This window comes from Seriola lalandi, unplaced genomic scaffold (assembly GCF_002814215.2).
Source record: "Seriola lalandi dorsalis isolate HSWRI2012SDOR001 ecotype SW California unplaced genomic scaffold, Sedor1 jcf7180002054277, whole genome shotgun sequence".
Taxonomy (NCBI): Eukaryota; Metazoa; Chordata; class Actinopteri; order Carangiformes; family Carangidae; genus Seriola; species Seriola lalandi.
Genome location: NW_019524830.1, coordinates 779,818 through 795,058, shown reverse-complemented (window position 1 = coordinate 795,058; position 15,241 = coordinate 779,818). Strand labels below are relative to the sequence as shown.

Below are 15,241 nucleotides of genomic sequence, written 5' to 3'. Positions count from 1 at the left end.
ACACAAAGATAAATAGATAGATATATAGATAGAGAGATAGAAAGAATAGGGAGAGCTGGGATGAATTGAGATAGAGGGAGGGGTCAGCTGTATTGACAAATAAGAATTAGTCGACAGATGTTTTTACGATGCAAGATATATTCTCTAAAACACATCACCACATCATCATTAACTTTATACCGGGGGCATCGAAATATCTCAGGAATGGCAAGAAATTGGTGATATCTCATATAGGCTGAAGCCCATTAAGACATCTGAGTTTTTATTTTTTCTCTCTTTTTCATTGGCTCATTACTGTGCGCAGGGAGTCGGTGTGTGGGCTCTGTACTTACGCAACAGGGAGCTTCACTCGGCAGCGGGTTCGCGAGGCAAGGACGAAATTAAAGCAGGCATTTTTGTATTCCATTTTTGTCTAATCCCACTGATTTCTGAAGGGATTACCGGACCAATCATGATTGAGAGACCGCTGGCTCGCCTGACACTGCCTCTGTGGGAGCTGGGAGCTGTGTAGACAGTTGAGTGGAAGCAGAACATTAGGGTTTGGAGAAATCTCTGGAGATATCTGCGAAATCTTACTTGGTTTCCCTTTTTGTCATCCGGAGGGGAAAGTTGTTCCGTCTTTTCGCTTATGATGCCAACCGACCTGAGGCTGCGCGTTGCGATTTCAGCACGTTTGGCGCATGTTTTAGTGAGGATGGTAACTTGAATTTATGCAGTGGCACTAGAATTTAAATGGCAACTTTCTCATGGTGGTCAGCGCTGGAATTCTATTTTAAAGGACACCATCTTCACTAAATAGCCTATCCTGTCCAGGTACACTATTCATTGTGTATATTAATCTATTTGTATAACTTAATATTATTCTAAGTGTAATGTGCTGTGAGGCTTAGGCTACCTTGTTCATAATGTTGATTATATTTGTTAAATGGTTTTTAGCAGGATGCTGTGTAGCCTATATCTACAGTATAGGCTATATGGCTCAGAATTTTAAAATATCTCAATTTCTTAAGGTTGAATAGTTAATCATTCATTTTTTTCTGTGCATGTTTGTTGAATATGTGACTGATTTATAGAGAAAGTTTTGTTTAATTGGATATTGTTGATTTTTCTTGACAAAAAAACATATAATATTGTTTATTGGAGTAGGGGCTCAGTTGCAGGCAGCAGTTGCTTATTCTCATTCTAAAGGATTATCCTGTGCACTGCGAAGTAATCAGTGGATAAGGCAACGTGACTGAATCCACATTACATATCTCTTCACTTGGCAGATCAGATAGAAAGTAGCCGGTAACAGAGATGTACAACAGATGAAAGAGACATGGTTTTATCTACATGTATATAAAGAAAACTTGTGTTTTTTTATCTGTAGGATCTGTCTGGATTTCTTTGTGCATGTCCAGCCAATGGAGGAAGAGAAGGTGGTTGATAATGTCCAAGCAAAATCCACTTCCCCCGTACCCACTGGGCTTCCCATTAATTGGGGGCTCATCACTGGCCCTGTCCCTCAGCCTGTTTTCCCTGCACCTTCATTGAGCACCCAACTTCCTCCTCCTCAGAGTTCAGCTGTGCACGCACTGCAGACCAAGGTGAAAACACTAACACAGAGAAGGACAAGAGGGAGAGACCGAGAGAAGGAAAGAGAAAGGTTGGACGCAGACGTCCTGGTGAGCAGTCCCACAGGTCAGCTTTCATCTGAGGTCTTTTTGAGACAGAGACCCAGAGGAAAGGGTCCAGTATCTCTGCCTGCTCTCTCCTGGCGATCAGGCGCTGCAAAGAACTTGAGCAGTAGTGATGAAGAGGAGGAAGTAGAGGTTCAAGTCAGGTTGGAGATCCACAGCCCTCCAGCTGAGGCACAAAGGGAACAGGTGTTTCAGGTGGAAGAGGAAACTGAAGAAGAGAGGCCAGAAAGAATTGAAGGGCAGGTCAGTTTTCTGACAGGCCAGTCTTGTGGGCTCAGGGAAGGGACCAGTCTAGAGAGTCTTTTGTCTGACAACTCAAGCAGTAGTAAGGATGACCCATCCCCTCTTCCTCCACTACCTGTGCTCTCCTGTTCTCCCACCCACTCTGTTCCCACAACATCCTCTTCTTCCTCCACATCTACCACGTCAACCAGACACTGGGCACCACCCAAGGGATTTTGGAGAGTGGCGCGCCCAGAAACACTGCTTCTAAATGGTGTTGGCCCTCACAACATACCCTCCACATTACCTTTGAAGGACTATACTCAGACAGAAGCACTGGCGGAGCCTCAGAAGAAACCAGCTGAAACGGGCACCAGGAGCAATGTAGGAGGAGTGGGGGATGACAGCGATGCATCGTCCGGATTCAAGCACTCTGACAGTGTGGAGCGCTACCTGGACAGGTGTGAGGAGAAAGAGACAGATGCTGATGACCCTGCCAAAGGACTGTGCAGTTCAGACAGCTGGGAGAGCCTGTCTTCACAAAGTGGGGCGCCCTCAGCTGATGAGAAGCTGAAGGTGAAGCAGAGGGCTTATGCAAAGTTAAGGGAAAGACAAAACTGCAGGGAGGAGAGAGAGCAGAGCGGAGGAGAAAGTGCCTGCTGTTATGGAGACACAACATGCAAAATGGATAGTAATGGTAAGTTTCTCAAGGGAAAGAGGATAAATTTGATAATTAATGTAATTTCAAAAAGACAAAAATTTGTCTTAAAGGTTTGAGAGATCAGCTTAGAACCAAGTAACTGGCTTGACCCTAATCTTGATTCACCTCGAATTGGTTTTATTACCTCCGCCAAAGAGGTTACGTTTTCACCTGTGTCTGCTTGTTTGTTTGTCAGCAGGATTATGCAAAAAAGTGCTGAACCGATTTGCACTGAACTTGGTGAAGGTATGCGGCATAGGCCACAGAAAAGCCCATTAAATTTTGGGAATTCTTGATTGTTTACTTTGAATTTGACATTTTTCTCTGAAGTCTGGCGTGTGTTTTCTTTTGACAGAGGTTGTTTGACAGAGGTCTGAGCTCTCTGAGTGCTCCTCCAGTTTTTACTTTGTTGATGAATGGACTGTAATATATGGTCATCTGATAAAGTGTTGTAAAGCCTCTGATCATGAAATGAAAATCCTAACTTGGCTGGACTCTACTCTCTTATATCTATGGTTTTAGTTGTGTGTCAGAAAAACTAACCAAAAAAAACAAACAAGTAGAAGCCCCTTGAATATGCTGATTAGACAACAGTTCACCATGCAAGTTGAATGAAAACTTTGTTAATAATTGACTCAGTCATATAGTTGTTTGATTTTTCTTTGCAACTTGTGCAACTGCCGTATTTTGAACATTTTAAAAGCTCATGTGGTGTGTTGGCGTTTTGGGTAGAGACAAAAGTCAGAGTAGTGCTTTGGCAGTTGCATACTTACCCCAACAACTTTGTAAAGCTTTTAAAAGAAAAAGTGAACGTTTTGTCCACATTGTCTGGTTGGAATGCTCTCCAGCTGTTGCAGCCATTCAGAGTACTGTGTGCAGGCCTTTGTCTACCATGATGGTGTATAGAAATGCAGTATGTAACCTGGCTGATTCCCAGTGTTGAGCAGATGTCAGATGTGCAGATGTGCATGGGGGTGCTGCTATTATTAGCAGTCAGAGCAGTGGGGGAAGTGTCCCTGCTTTTGTATCTCTGTGTGCTAATAGACGTCTTTGTGTGCATCTAGGGTGACAGATTATGTATTTTCTACATTTTATACGTCTGCTGACTCAGTCAGTGTGTGTGTGTGTATCAATACTACACAGAAGGTCAGTACAACACATAATGGCAAATCCATGATGATCGGGTGATGTGTCTGTGGGAAAGCTCCTGGGAAATCTGCTGTTATCTGTCTCTCAGCGGTTGCATAACCTATGTTTTTTTTTTGATTGACATTAAGAATCACTCAGGCATAACCTATGAGACTGTCACTGACACTAATGGTATGAAGGTTTATGAAAATCCTTATGATCATACAAAGAGCCAGTTATTTTAATCCCCACATGTCCCTCTAGGTCACATTATGGCTGATGGCTCTTTTGGCAGGAGTCTCTGCACCAGGCAAACATTAAGACACTGAAAGAGAACTGGACTGAACACTAAATAAGAATCAAACACATAATGACTTCAGGTTAGAAAAAGGAAATCTAAGACTGGAGCAACTCCATGTTGGACATAAAGCCTTGCAGCACTCTCTAAAGCTTTTACGTCTGAACACTGTTGAATTGTAAAATTTAGCATCCATGCTGTCACAATTGCACCATCTGACATTTTAATTCCAATCCACTGCATCAGCACATCTGCTAAGATTTGTTCTTTTCCTCTCTGTTTTGTGCCAGTCGCAGGTGCCCATGGGGTTTTGGACAGCTCAGACTCAGTCATTCTTGCTCAGGAACTTGAACCCTATTTGAGGTGAGCAGTGCTATGCTTCTTCATGCGCTTGGCACGGGTGGTGACATTCAACTCCTATACACTATTTATATCCTCACCTCATAAATTCCACTCTTACAGCTCCACTTGTGGGAATTTAGAGTCTATTTTTTTTTCCTGGATCGAAGCAGCTAGAGTGCAAAACAAGCTGCCTCATGCACAATCAAAACAAACACAGTGACAGCAGGGTTTAATCATTTTCAAGACAAAAACTACACATCACACTTTAAGGCGTCATATTTTAAGTCAGTGAAACAAAATAAAGAAATAGATAAATAAATGTGTTGTGCAATCCAGCAACAAAAAAAAATTACATTTTTCAGCATAGAATTTGGCTAATTTCTTATATTATTCAGCTGATCCACATCTTTTCAGTTTATCTTCAGTAATGGTGTGGATACTTTAAAGGGCATTATTATTACAGAGTGCATTATGATCATCATCGTTATAATCTGCAGAATGAAACCGCTGCGTAAAATACCAAAACAGGCTACTAATTATATCATGTTTGTCAGCGTTGGGATAAAACATTGACATGACAAACTGTAATCTATTGAAACACCACTATGTTCTCCTCTTAACACACAGGAGAGAATGAATCACACTCAGTCCATTACAAGGATAATCCACATGGCTGGTGTATCATGCTATCTTTATCACTGGGCCAGGGGATAAAGACAAGTACAGACGATGAAGCACAATGCAGAGCAGCTAAGCTGCTGGGCATAAGGATAGATGGATGGATGACGTTTCTCTCTGCTGCTCACCGCCAGTGCCACGCCCCAGTCTATCTATCTGATATTACATAAGACAGCTTAAGAAGATGCAGCTTGACTCACTCTATGTTAAATCAATCTCCGGGGAATATGATGTTGCTGGATATACTACAACACACAATAAGCTTTGCACATTTGAAGACTTCCTCAAATATTCAGTTTCATTCAGACAGCTGGCGATGTAACCTAGTCTCTCATGCGTTCAGCTCTATCTATTCCCCTGCTGCTTTCATCACCTAAATGATTCATTTCTCTACTGAAACATCTCTCTCTCTCTTTCTCTTCATCATCAGGTCACTTCTTGTAATCAGTGATGAGCTTCCTCTGAGCCCAAGACATGAGCAAGCCAAACGTCTCCTGGAGCGAGCACGACTCAAGGCTCGCTCCAGTCACATTAAAGGCGATCGCCCCTGCAGACGCTCCCATTCTGATCAGAGAGCCACTGTGTAAGTTGGCTGCAAATGCCTGCGAGGGCGATGACTCCTTTGGCATTTTTGCAAGTTAGACGAGACTGCTTTGTTCATCCTTCTCATGCACTTGGCCTGTTTTGGCAAAGCGAAGGTTGCATAACTGAAAATAGGTTAAAGCTTTGGAACCAGACAGTGCTTTGTAATTGTCGTGAAGATGTTAGCTTTCATTCTGTTTGTGTAATAGTGTATACGTCATGCAGTTTTGTTCCTGAAATCCCCTTTTATCAGCAGGAAGCATTTACTTTGCAATGGCTCCTATATTTGTGACTAGACAACAAATGTGGTCTGTGGTGGCTGAGACATACTTGTCACCACTATGTACAGTTTATCTTATTGCAGTTTAGCGTATCATATGTTTATCTTATCACCTATTATTTTGAAAATGGGTACTGAAGGGAGTCTTCAATCAACCCAATCTGTTTCTGATAGAGGACTGAGTTTAAATTTTAATCTGATGTTCACTGCTTTTATTTTGCCCCATTTCCATAAGCTATTAGTCTACGAGTTGAGTTAAACTCTCTTACAGACAAAACATTTGTTGCTTTAAAATGTTTTTAATACACACCTCTCTGTTATTTCTTGCAGGAAGAAGCAGCAAATTGAATCTCCCAGACAAACGCCAGAGCAGAAAGCCACTCAAACCAAAGAAGATCTTACAGCTCAAACTGTATCTGGTCCCCTCCTCGTCCCAACTCCAAGAGACACTTCCCCTTGTGACCAAGGTGGACGATCGAGACGGTACGGTTGTTCACCCACACGGGTGCGCTTTGAGGACGAATCAGAGAAAGAAGCAGAGTCTCGGTACTTGGATAGGGTCAGGCAGCGTGGCAGGCCCGGGGTCCCTAAGTCCAAAAGTAATAGTAACAGTAACAGTAATACAGATTCTAGCAGCAGTGGTTCAGAGAGGAGCAGAAGCCACAGAAGTGTCTCTACGCCTCCCTCACAGAAGCAAGAAGCTGTCAGTGGTGAAACCACCACAGTGATTAAAGAGATAATAGTGCTGGTGAAGAAATGTGAGGCATGTGGCTCTGTAGTCAGGGAACCTCAGCTGGTCTTATCACAATCAGATGCACAGAACACTGAACCACAGCAGCCTGGCAACCCAGAGGACCCACGGGGAAAACTGGTTCCCCGCTGGGTGCCTCCAAACAAGCCGGAGGTGAGTACTCGTCCTAAAGCTCCTCTAACTGTCACCTTTGCTGGAGCTTATGTGCTGGGGGAAAATAAAGAGAGTAGCACAGGTTGGAAGTCATCAGGGTTTGGAAAACTAAGGAGAAGGAGCAGGAAAGGAGAAAGTCGGCTTGAGTCTGGTCATGGCCCTTATGGTCCATCATGGGCTCAGCGGCGTAACTCAAATCCAAGGAACAGGGTCAACTTGAGCAGAGCTGTTTCATTTGCACCCGGCAGCCCCATCGATCTCGAACCATGTTTGCTGGAGGCATCTGGTGGACTCAGGGAATCACCAACCCCATCGCTTCCAATAAAGTCAGCCCTAAAGTCAAGCTCAAGGAATCGCTCTGCTGCCGGTCAGTCCACAGTTCAGTTCCAGATGACCTCGAATCAGGGAGGAGAGGGCGGGTCTCAGCATTCAGCCCTCCTGGACTCTCCAGAAGCAAGAAGGGAGTCCCCAGTGTCTTTAACCCAAGGGACATCCTCAACAATCAGCCCAGTGCCCTGTATCAGGCCCTCCACTTTGAGGTACTCCCCGGCCCGACTCACCCCAGACCTGCCGGCTGCTGAGCTCTGGGATGCCACACCAGATGGAACAGGTGAGTGGTCACTGTGGATGAGCAAAGCTATGAATAGACTATAGTTCCTGCAGCACAGAGTGTAGAGAGATGAGGATATGTAACGCGTATTGTTCGATGGATGGAATCATGGATTGATACTGTAAATTATTATGAGGGGATTTAATATTCTGGAGAAGCAGTGGTGGAAAAAGTAGATCCTTAGATCCTTTGCTTTTTATGGTAATACCACAGTGTTCCAAGTCAGTCCTGCATTTAGATTTTTACCTATAATTAAAAGTACTGAAATATCATTAGTAAAATGTATCACCAGTAAAAGTACTGTAGTAGCAGTAAATGGTAGAATTAAAAAATACTGTATTTCCCAATGAAACGTAGCAAAGTGCAAGTATAAAGTACCATTTTAGGTTACTTTTCATGCACCTCAAAATTGTACATAAATACAACATAATATTTGGGTTGATTACATTGTGGAACAGTGGATGTAGAACTTTATGCAAAAACCAGAACATTATAGCTTAAATCTGTTCTGTGGAATTTGCATCATCATATTTAAAACCTTGCAGAAAACAACAGAATGATTCTTTGACATCAACTCAGTCCATCCTTTTCTACCAGCAGGATTAAGTGCAGACCCCGGTTCTGGTCCTGAGTGTCGTCCAGCTCTGCGAGGCCTGGCTATGTCTCGGGCCGAGGACCTCAGAGCTGAGCTGCTGAGAGCAGAACATCTGAAAGCTGAGGCCATATGGGAGGAAAACTCTGACGGGTCCAGGTAAGCCAAGATAACAACGCTCTTGTCATAGCTTAGACAATAAATCCCTTTGCCCCCACCAATGCTGTTCCCATAATGACTTGAGCGTGCCAGGGGTAGCAGTTAGGAGATTAAAACCCTGACCCACAGTCCCCAGGATATTACAGTTCCAAATATTCTGTGAATATCAAGACAATCCTGCCCTCTTCTGGAAATTAAAAGCATTAGCAGTGTGATAAAACCATTACCAATCATTATAACAGTTGTTTAAAAATCTCCATCCTACACATCCTGTGCTGTGTTGGTTTACTTTGTTATGTAATTGTGTCTTTACTACTGATATCTGAGTCTACATTACCGTCAACTAAAAAATACTTTTAACCTTTATTTTACAGAAAGCTGGATGGACGGCCAAAGCTCTTCCTGCGTCGCTTCTTTTCCTCCATAGGTCTGAATAGTGTCGGTAGACTTGTTAAAGGAGGCCGCTCCAGCAGCATGGAACAGCTCAGTATCCCCACTCCCCCCCGGGCCAGCTCTGCTTCCCCAAGTCCCACACGCAGGCCACAGCCTACCATCCGCATACAGAGGACACCCTCACTGCAGACCCTGAACACAGTGAGCAAGAGTACATTTTTCATGCCATGTTATTTCTTCCTCTGGACCACTGTGCTGCACTGTGATTGTCTTTGTATTCTCTTCATTTTTGTTTTATTTCACCACATCCAATAGATGTGATTTTTATTTATTTATTTTTTACCTAAAGAACTTAAGCCATAGGGAAAACACATCTTATTTACATATCTTTAAAGTTCCCGTTCTGCTTTGAAGTGCCTTTCACTACTCATTTGCCACAGTGGACCAACCAGGGCTTTGAAGTATTCCTGCCTCACACTGGCAGCACAAATAATGCATTCGGGCTTCCATCCACTTTCTGTGGTCGTCATCCTTGTTGTCCTCTTGGCAGCGGCAAGAGAATACTAAACAAATGTAAACAACTTTCTGCTCCAGCCAATCACAGCCTCTATTAGCATAATGTATGTTTGTGGTGCCAAACTCTGTCCCCGTTAGTTTTAAAGGGATGTTAAAGCCAAAAAGTTAAAAGTTCCAGAAGCTTATCTGGTGCATTTTGCCAATACGAAATACACAATTTGTTACAGTTCCTTTTATTCGCCACTAGGTGCTGCCACTGGCCCAACTGCGCAAAGCGTCCTCAGTGCAGAGTTTAGAGAGACGAACAGAGCGTTCAACAATACTGGGAGAGGTGCACATACCATACGGCCTGGCACCCAGGTAGGTGTCAAACAAAAATAAAGTAGAGAGATGGATAGAGAGGAAGAAAAAAGAAAGTGGTATTAAACAACATTCTACATTGTTCTGGTTCTTAAGAAATGACAAGAGCTGAATTTCTCTTTTCTACAGCCCTGACAGCCCTCAGCTTGAGCTCCACAGGGCCCTGAGTGATGACGACGTTCTTGCCTCCAGAATAGTGCGCCCAGTGGGCCGGGTCACCCAGGCTTTCCCTGATGGGACCCTCCTCCTGGAGCTCATCAGACCCCCGAATGGTCCTTTCGGTTTTGTCATTTCGAGAGGCAAAGGTCGACCAGACACAGGTAACTTAATGAAATCAATATTTCCTACAATCTGAAGTTTAGGTTGGCAATTATTTGTTAAATTTGGGGGTAACTTTATTGTCTTAGGCCACAGTTAGGCTATTCTCCAACATGTTATGTAAACTGAAAATAGAATAGAAATGTTGATTCTATAATAATAACATTTATCATTGTTATGATGTAAATGTGCTTTGGTTTCACTGTTAAAAGTAAGCTATAAGTCAAATTGGTAATCAAAGATAATCAGATACATCATCAAACAAGCCAAAACACTGGGTCAATTTAGCAGAAATTCACTTACAGTTTATGTTTGCTTCTCATCCTGGTAGAGCTGTTTTATTAATTGGACTGATTGCAGTTTCGTGTATATCGGTTGTATATGGTTCACTAAACACAAAGGCATCCACTATCTCCCCTCTCTGCTTCCACCTGTTTTCCTACCTACTCACACTTCTTGTTTTCATTCATGTCCCTTCTTTCTTTTCCCCTTGCATCGTCTTCCTCTTCCAGGTGTATACGTGGAGAAAGTGGGTGATGGTAGTGGTGAAGGGCCCTTTGTAGGTCTCCTGGGCATCGGCGATGAAATTCTGCAGGTGAATGGAGAGCCAGTGGCTGGACTCAGTCTGGACCAGGTGACGCGGCTCATGACCCGGGAAAGCACCACTTCTCTTCGGATCATGCCGGCGCGACGGAACCAGCGCTGACTGGAAAAACAGACGTGGCACGGAGCCATTTTTCTCCTGGGGCCGTGGTTTATAATTCAACACTGCAAACACTGCTGATGGACTGTAACCTATAGGTAGATGTAAGATAGTCAGTGCAGTCTCACATAGCAGAATGGCTACATGGGATAACAGGGTTAGAAGTTCACTTTCTATTAGTGCAAACCCATGTTCAACAATAATATGACGCTGCAAGAGATTTAGACTACCATGTCAAATCAATAAAATAAGCAAATAAATCTGAAACCAAACAAAGCCAGTAGCAGAGAGGACTAAGTTAGTTATTAACTGATTTCAGGGAATATATTGTGATCTAATAATACTGATTCAAACCCAGCACAACTTGTCTCTGTGTACAAAGTTTGGTTTATATGGTCAGATAGGGATAAACCTAAACTTCCACTTTTATTTTCTTGTGATTTATTTTGCTCTTTACAGCACACAGAATATGACACTCCAAATGCTTAGTGAGCGAAACGATATTTTGTCACGTTCCAGATGTCGTACAATTCTGTTTCCATTAATCTTGTTGATTATTTCATATGATTGACATGTGTAAGGATGTTTCACAGATGTTATTTTGGCCTATGAGGCCCTCAAACTAAAGAGTCTATCTCATACATTGGTATACATGGGTGCCCTCCACTGTAATGAAACTGCCTCAAAAAATGATGTCTAAACAAACTAGCTAAGGATTATCTCTCCCCCCCCCCCCCCCCCCATAGATCATATTTCTCTGATGCACTGCATGGTCACTTCATTTTACTTGTGCTGTATCATCTAGTGCTTCATGGCATTGATACTGGTTTGCTTCTAAATAAAAATGTTTTATTTTGCCAAACGTTTTATTCTTGAATGCATTCATTTATCATGCACATACTATGTCTGTCACAAAAATCACACAAATACAAAAATCGTTAGATGCATGCAACATAACATATTTGAAATGTTTTAAACTTGGGGTATGATTCCCAGTCATGTGAATTTATAAAGTCACTTCCTTGAATTGACAGTACATCTCACAAAAATTAAACCTCGCTTGTGCAAATTTTAAATCATACATTTTAAGAGCTTCCCTCGCGGTGTCATTGGAAGATGCTTAGAAAAAGGTATGAAGGTCAGGCGATGCTGTAGTAAAGCGCAGGATGTAGGATGATGGTCGTGACTGCTGTTTAAAGGTCGTGACTGATTGTAGTTTTTTTGAAACATCAGCTTTCAAAACGTGTAAAACATGTAACGTGTCAGATTTTTCCCACACTAACTAACTATCTATCTATCTATCTTTCTATCATCTATCTATCTATCTATCTATCTATCTATCTATCTATCTATCTATCTATCTATCTATCTATCTATCTATCTATCTATCGATCTATCTATCTATCTATCTATTTATCTATCTATCTATCTATCTATCTGTATATAACGCAGCATGTGCTCTATTATTTGCCATGTCACGGGTTTATTTGACTGAAGTTGGGCAGTTTGTTAAAATGCCTGAATTTTTCTTTTTCTTTCTTTTTTTTCTTTTTTTTTTGATTAGTCTGTTTAAATGTATAAATTTGTTTGACTACTAGGAAAAAAAAACATGTGGGAAATCCGTTGTTAGGATGTACCTGCTACCATTTAGGCTGTCCTGGATGTGCTCTGATAGCGCGTCACCGTTGATGTTTCTGCTGTTTTATCTGATGGACCAGAAGCCGATGCGCTTTTATCTCCTCCAGCCATGACACCCCATGGACCCCGGGGAACCGCCGACCAAAGCGCCATCCCCGATACAAACAATGACAAGAGAAAAGCAACATTTATTTATTCATTTATGTATTTATTTATTTATTTCTCTATCTAAGAAGAATTGTGTCACATCCAATTAAGGCAACGTTCTCATAATTAGACCCCGTCCTTTTAGTAATCTATTGTATCAGTGGCACATCTAGCCTCAAGGCGCAGAAATAGATATGGATTAATGGATATACTGCTTTTTAAGGATAAAATAATAAATAAATAAATCATTTTTAAAAAAGGTAGGCGACCCTCTGCTATCATCAGTTATCTTATTTTAAATGGGCTTAGCGAAAACCCCTTTGTTGGAAATAGAAATAGGTCAAAAGCTTAACTTGAGCTTTTGTTTCTTTCATCAAAAAAAAAAAAAAAAAATTAAAACACCTCAACTATAGCTCAGGCTACAGTATACTACCTCGCGTTGTTACAGGCCGTTGCGCTGTGCCTGTTTGCTTTTTTTTTAATGCTTTGCCCTCCACAAGCCTGTATAGCCCACGACAGCCAAATAATAATGAATCATTTCATAAATAATGGGTTTAGGGGCTTATCGGGAATGAAGAGGCCGCTGCCGTGCGCTTATCTCCCTCGGCCACATTGCGGCCTGTGTTCCGCTCCCCACACTGAGGGAGCGCACTGGATGCGGCGAGAAATAACTCAGCTACACACACACACACACACACACACACACACACACACAGCTCCACAACTGGCAGGGAAAAAAAAAAAAAGAAAAACCTCAGACATGGATGACCCACTCACAAAATGGCTCCACTTACACAGTAACATCAACAACACGGCTGGAGCGGTAAGTGCAAAAAATACATCTCTTTATTTAAAGCGCCACGTCCGTTGTTCCAAAGGGCTGTAATTGGATCGCTATCGTCTAAATTTTATTGGTGTTATGTGCGAAATATTTAGCCTATATTTTCTGCTATTGTCCGATCGGGTGGTTGAGACTGTACGGGATGTAATAACGGATGCGAGGCCTATTGGAGAATTCCCAGAAATAAAAGTGCGCTTTTTAAATTCGCTGTATGTTGTTGTTTTTTTAAATAATTTTCTGATCATTTTTTTAAATCGAATTATTTATCGACTCAAACACTTACCATTGCTATGTAGTGTATTCAATAGCCTATGACAAGCCTTTGATGTTCGGCTTTAACAACAACAGCACTATGGCCTTCACCACGATAAAACAAAAAAATAACACAACCTACTCAGACATCTGTGAAAACGACCAGGTCCAAGTGTTTCTGAGGATTCACGAGGTTATTTGTGGATTTGTTGAAGGCAGGGAAAAAAGGAGGGATTTTATTTCGACGAAGAATGGATATTACCAAGCTGCCTTCGTGGTCCTGGCACAATCTCTCTTACAATTCCACCTTTAAATAAACCCGCAGCCGAAATTAGCTTTTAAAATCTTTCAGTGTAAATTCATACAAAGCACGAACGTGGGTTAACAGACCTTCAGATATTAGCTTAACGGCATAAACTGTGCTGAAGGCCAAGTGTAAGCTAGATAAGAGATTCATTGGAAAAAAACATGCATGCACGCAGAAACCACAAGATAAAACTCTTTGAAAAGGACAAGTTGACGTTTGAAAAATATCCCCAGCTCTAAATCTATCATAAAAATGTCCAACTGAGGCAAATTCATAATTATACAATTAGCTGTCATGTCCTTGCAGGTTTAACTTCAAGAAAAGATCTCAAACCTTCAACAGCTCACAAAAATGATGAATTCTCCATAATTAAACATTTCGTTTAAATTTCCATATCTTTTTAAATTGGGTTGTGATGTATCATAAGTGTTATCTTTTGTGGAAAAATATATGTAGCCTAGTGAATATTGTTTATCTTTTTTTTTTAATATTGAAAAAATGCATTAATTTGCAATAAACAATTTACCAAGCCAGCAATTAAAATCCTATCAATTGTATTTTTTACACTCTGTTTTGTAAATGTAAAATCTGCAATTGATCATATTAATTCAAACGATGATGATGATAATTACAAAAGGTAATAATAGCCTAATATCCTAATAATCATCTTAAATTTGAGAAATAATAATGGAGTGTTAATTCCCTACGTGGTTACGTGGTAGGCTATATTAAGACTGTATAATGTTTGGAGCTGTATATTAATCGAGGGAAATCTTATTCAGGAGTAGTGGACTCGAGCGAGTGGTGACGGTATAAAAATGATGGAAAAACGGCAGCCGGAGTTGTGTCCTGGAAGTCCCGATGCAGAGTCCGGTCCTGGAAAGCGGGAGGACTCCTCCATCATCTCCAGACAGAACGGATGCAAGGAGGACGAGGAGCCGAGGAGAGAGGAGGGGGGGGAGGTGAGGGGAGGGAGCTTTAAGGGGGTTGAAGAGACGGATGACGTTCCTCTGCAGAACTCGAGCAACGGGACCAGCATCAGCATCATCATCAACGGCGTTGCCAAGGAAACTGCCTCTCACAACGCCCTTGACCTGAAAAGGGAAGTGCCGGTGATCGAGCTCTCCAGGAGGGACGCTATAAAAGCGGTGGAGCAGAGGACTGAAAGCCATTTGGTGCCGATCACGGAACTTCGCAGACCTCCACCGCTGCCGCTGCCGCCGCCGCACCGAGACGACGCTCGAATGGTCCAACTGAGCCCAAACGCGTTTCCTGTCCCGGCCCGGGCGATGCTCTACAACCTGGCGCAGCCTCTCGCCGCCATCAACAGGTAAAGGTGGAGACAGAAAAAGAAAAAGAAAAACAGAGAGTTTCATGAATGCACGTTTTTCATTTGATCATTGTGAGTGTTCACCTTAAAAGTTATAAGTTTGATGGCTGTTAGATGTTGCCCTATTATGGCCCTGCAGGAATATACTGCAGTAGTGTGAAGAGATGCTTGAAATGTACCTGAGTTGACATTGAGTTGACAAGCATGTGTGTGCATGTGTGACAGAGAGAATTAGCCTATATATATATATATATATATATAT

At 42.1% G+C, this 15,241-nt stretch overlaps 2 protein-coding genes across 5 annotated transcripts in view; both read left to right on the top strand.

Annotated features, from left to right (window-relative positions):
- Positions 1 to 314: 314 nt before the first annotated feature.
- Positions 315 to 11,326, top strand: LOC111654460 (uncharacterized). The gene is made up of 10 exons (XM_023405490.2): positions 315 to 813; positions 1,370 to 2,598; positions 4,318 to 4,390; positions 5,478 to 5,630; positions 6,240 to 7,423; positions 8,024 to 8,174; positions 8,549 to 8,768; positions 9,331 to 9,443; positions 9,573 to 9,763; positions 10,274 to 11,326. Exons 2-10 carry the CDS (start codon positions 1,404 to 1,406, stop codon positions 10,465 to 10,467), a joined length of 3,474 nt encoding a protein of 1,157 aa, XP_023261258.1. The 5' UTR covers positions 315 to 813; positions 1,370 to 1,403; the 3' UTR covers positions 10,468 to 11,326.
- A 1,607-nt stretch (positions 11,327 to 12,933) lies between these two features.
- Positions 12,934 to 15,241, top strand: part of tal1 (T-cell acute lymphocytic leukemia 1) — a 5,708-nt gene continuing 3,400 nt past the window's right edge. For 2 of the 4 annotated variants that reach the window (XM_087173740.1, XM_023405499.2), the window contains exons 1-2: positions 12,934 to 13,072; positions 14,432 to 14,979. In XM_087173740.1, the coding sequence (XP_087029866.1) occupies positions 14,468 to 14,979 (512 nt within the window). In that variant the 5' untranslated portion in view covers positions 12,934 to 13,072; positions 14,432 to 14,467. The remainder of the gene's footprint in view (positions 13,073 to 14,431; positions 14,980 to 15,241) is intronic. The other 2 variants (XM_087173739.1, XM_087173741.1) reach the window with 2 other exon arrangements.

Excerpts from the sequence above, each read along its gene's own strand:
- LOC111654460 (XM_023405490.2), top strand. The coding sequence starts at position 1,404 with ATGGAGGAAGAGAAGGTGGTTGATAATGTCCAAGCAAAATCCACTTCC. Across the intron at positions 7,424-8,023 it reads TGCCACACCAGATGGAACAG|GATTAAGTGCAGACCCCGGT; the intron begins GTGAGTGGTCAC and ends TTCTACCAGCAG. Across the intron at positions 8,175-8,548 it reads GAAAACTCTGACGGGTCCAG|AAAGCTGGATGGACGGCCAA; the intron begins GTAAGCCAAGAT and ends TTTATTTTACAG.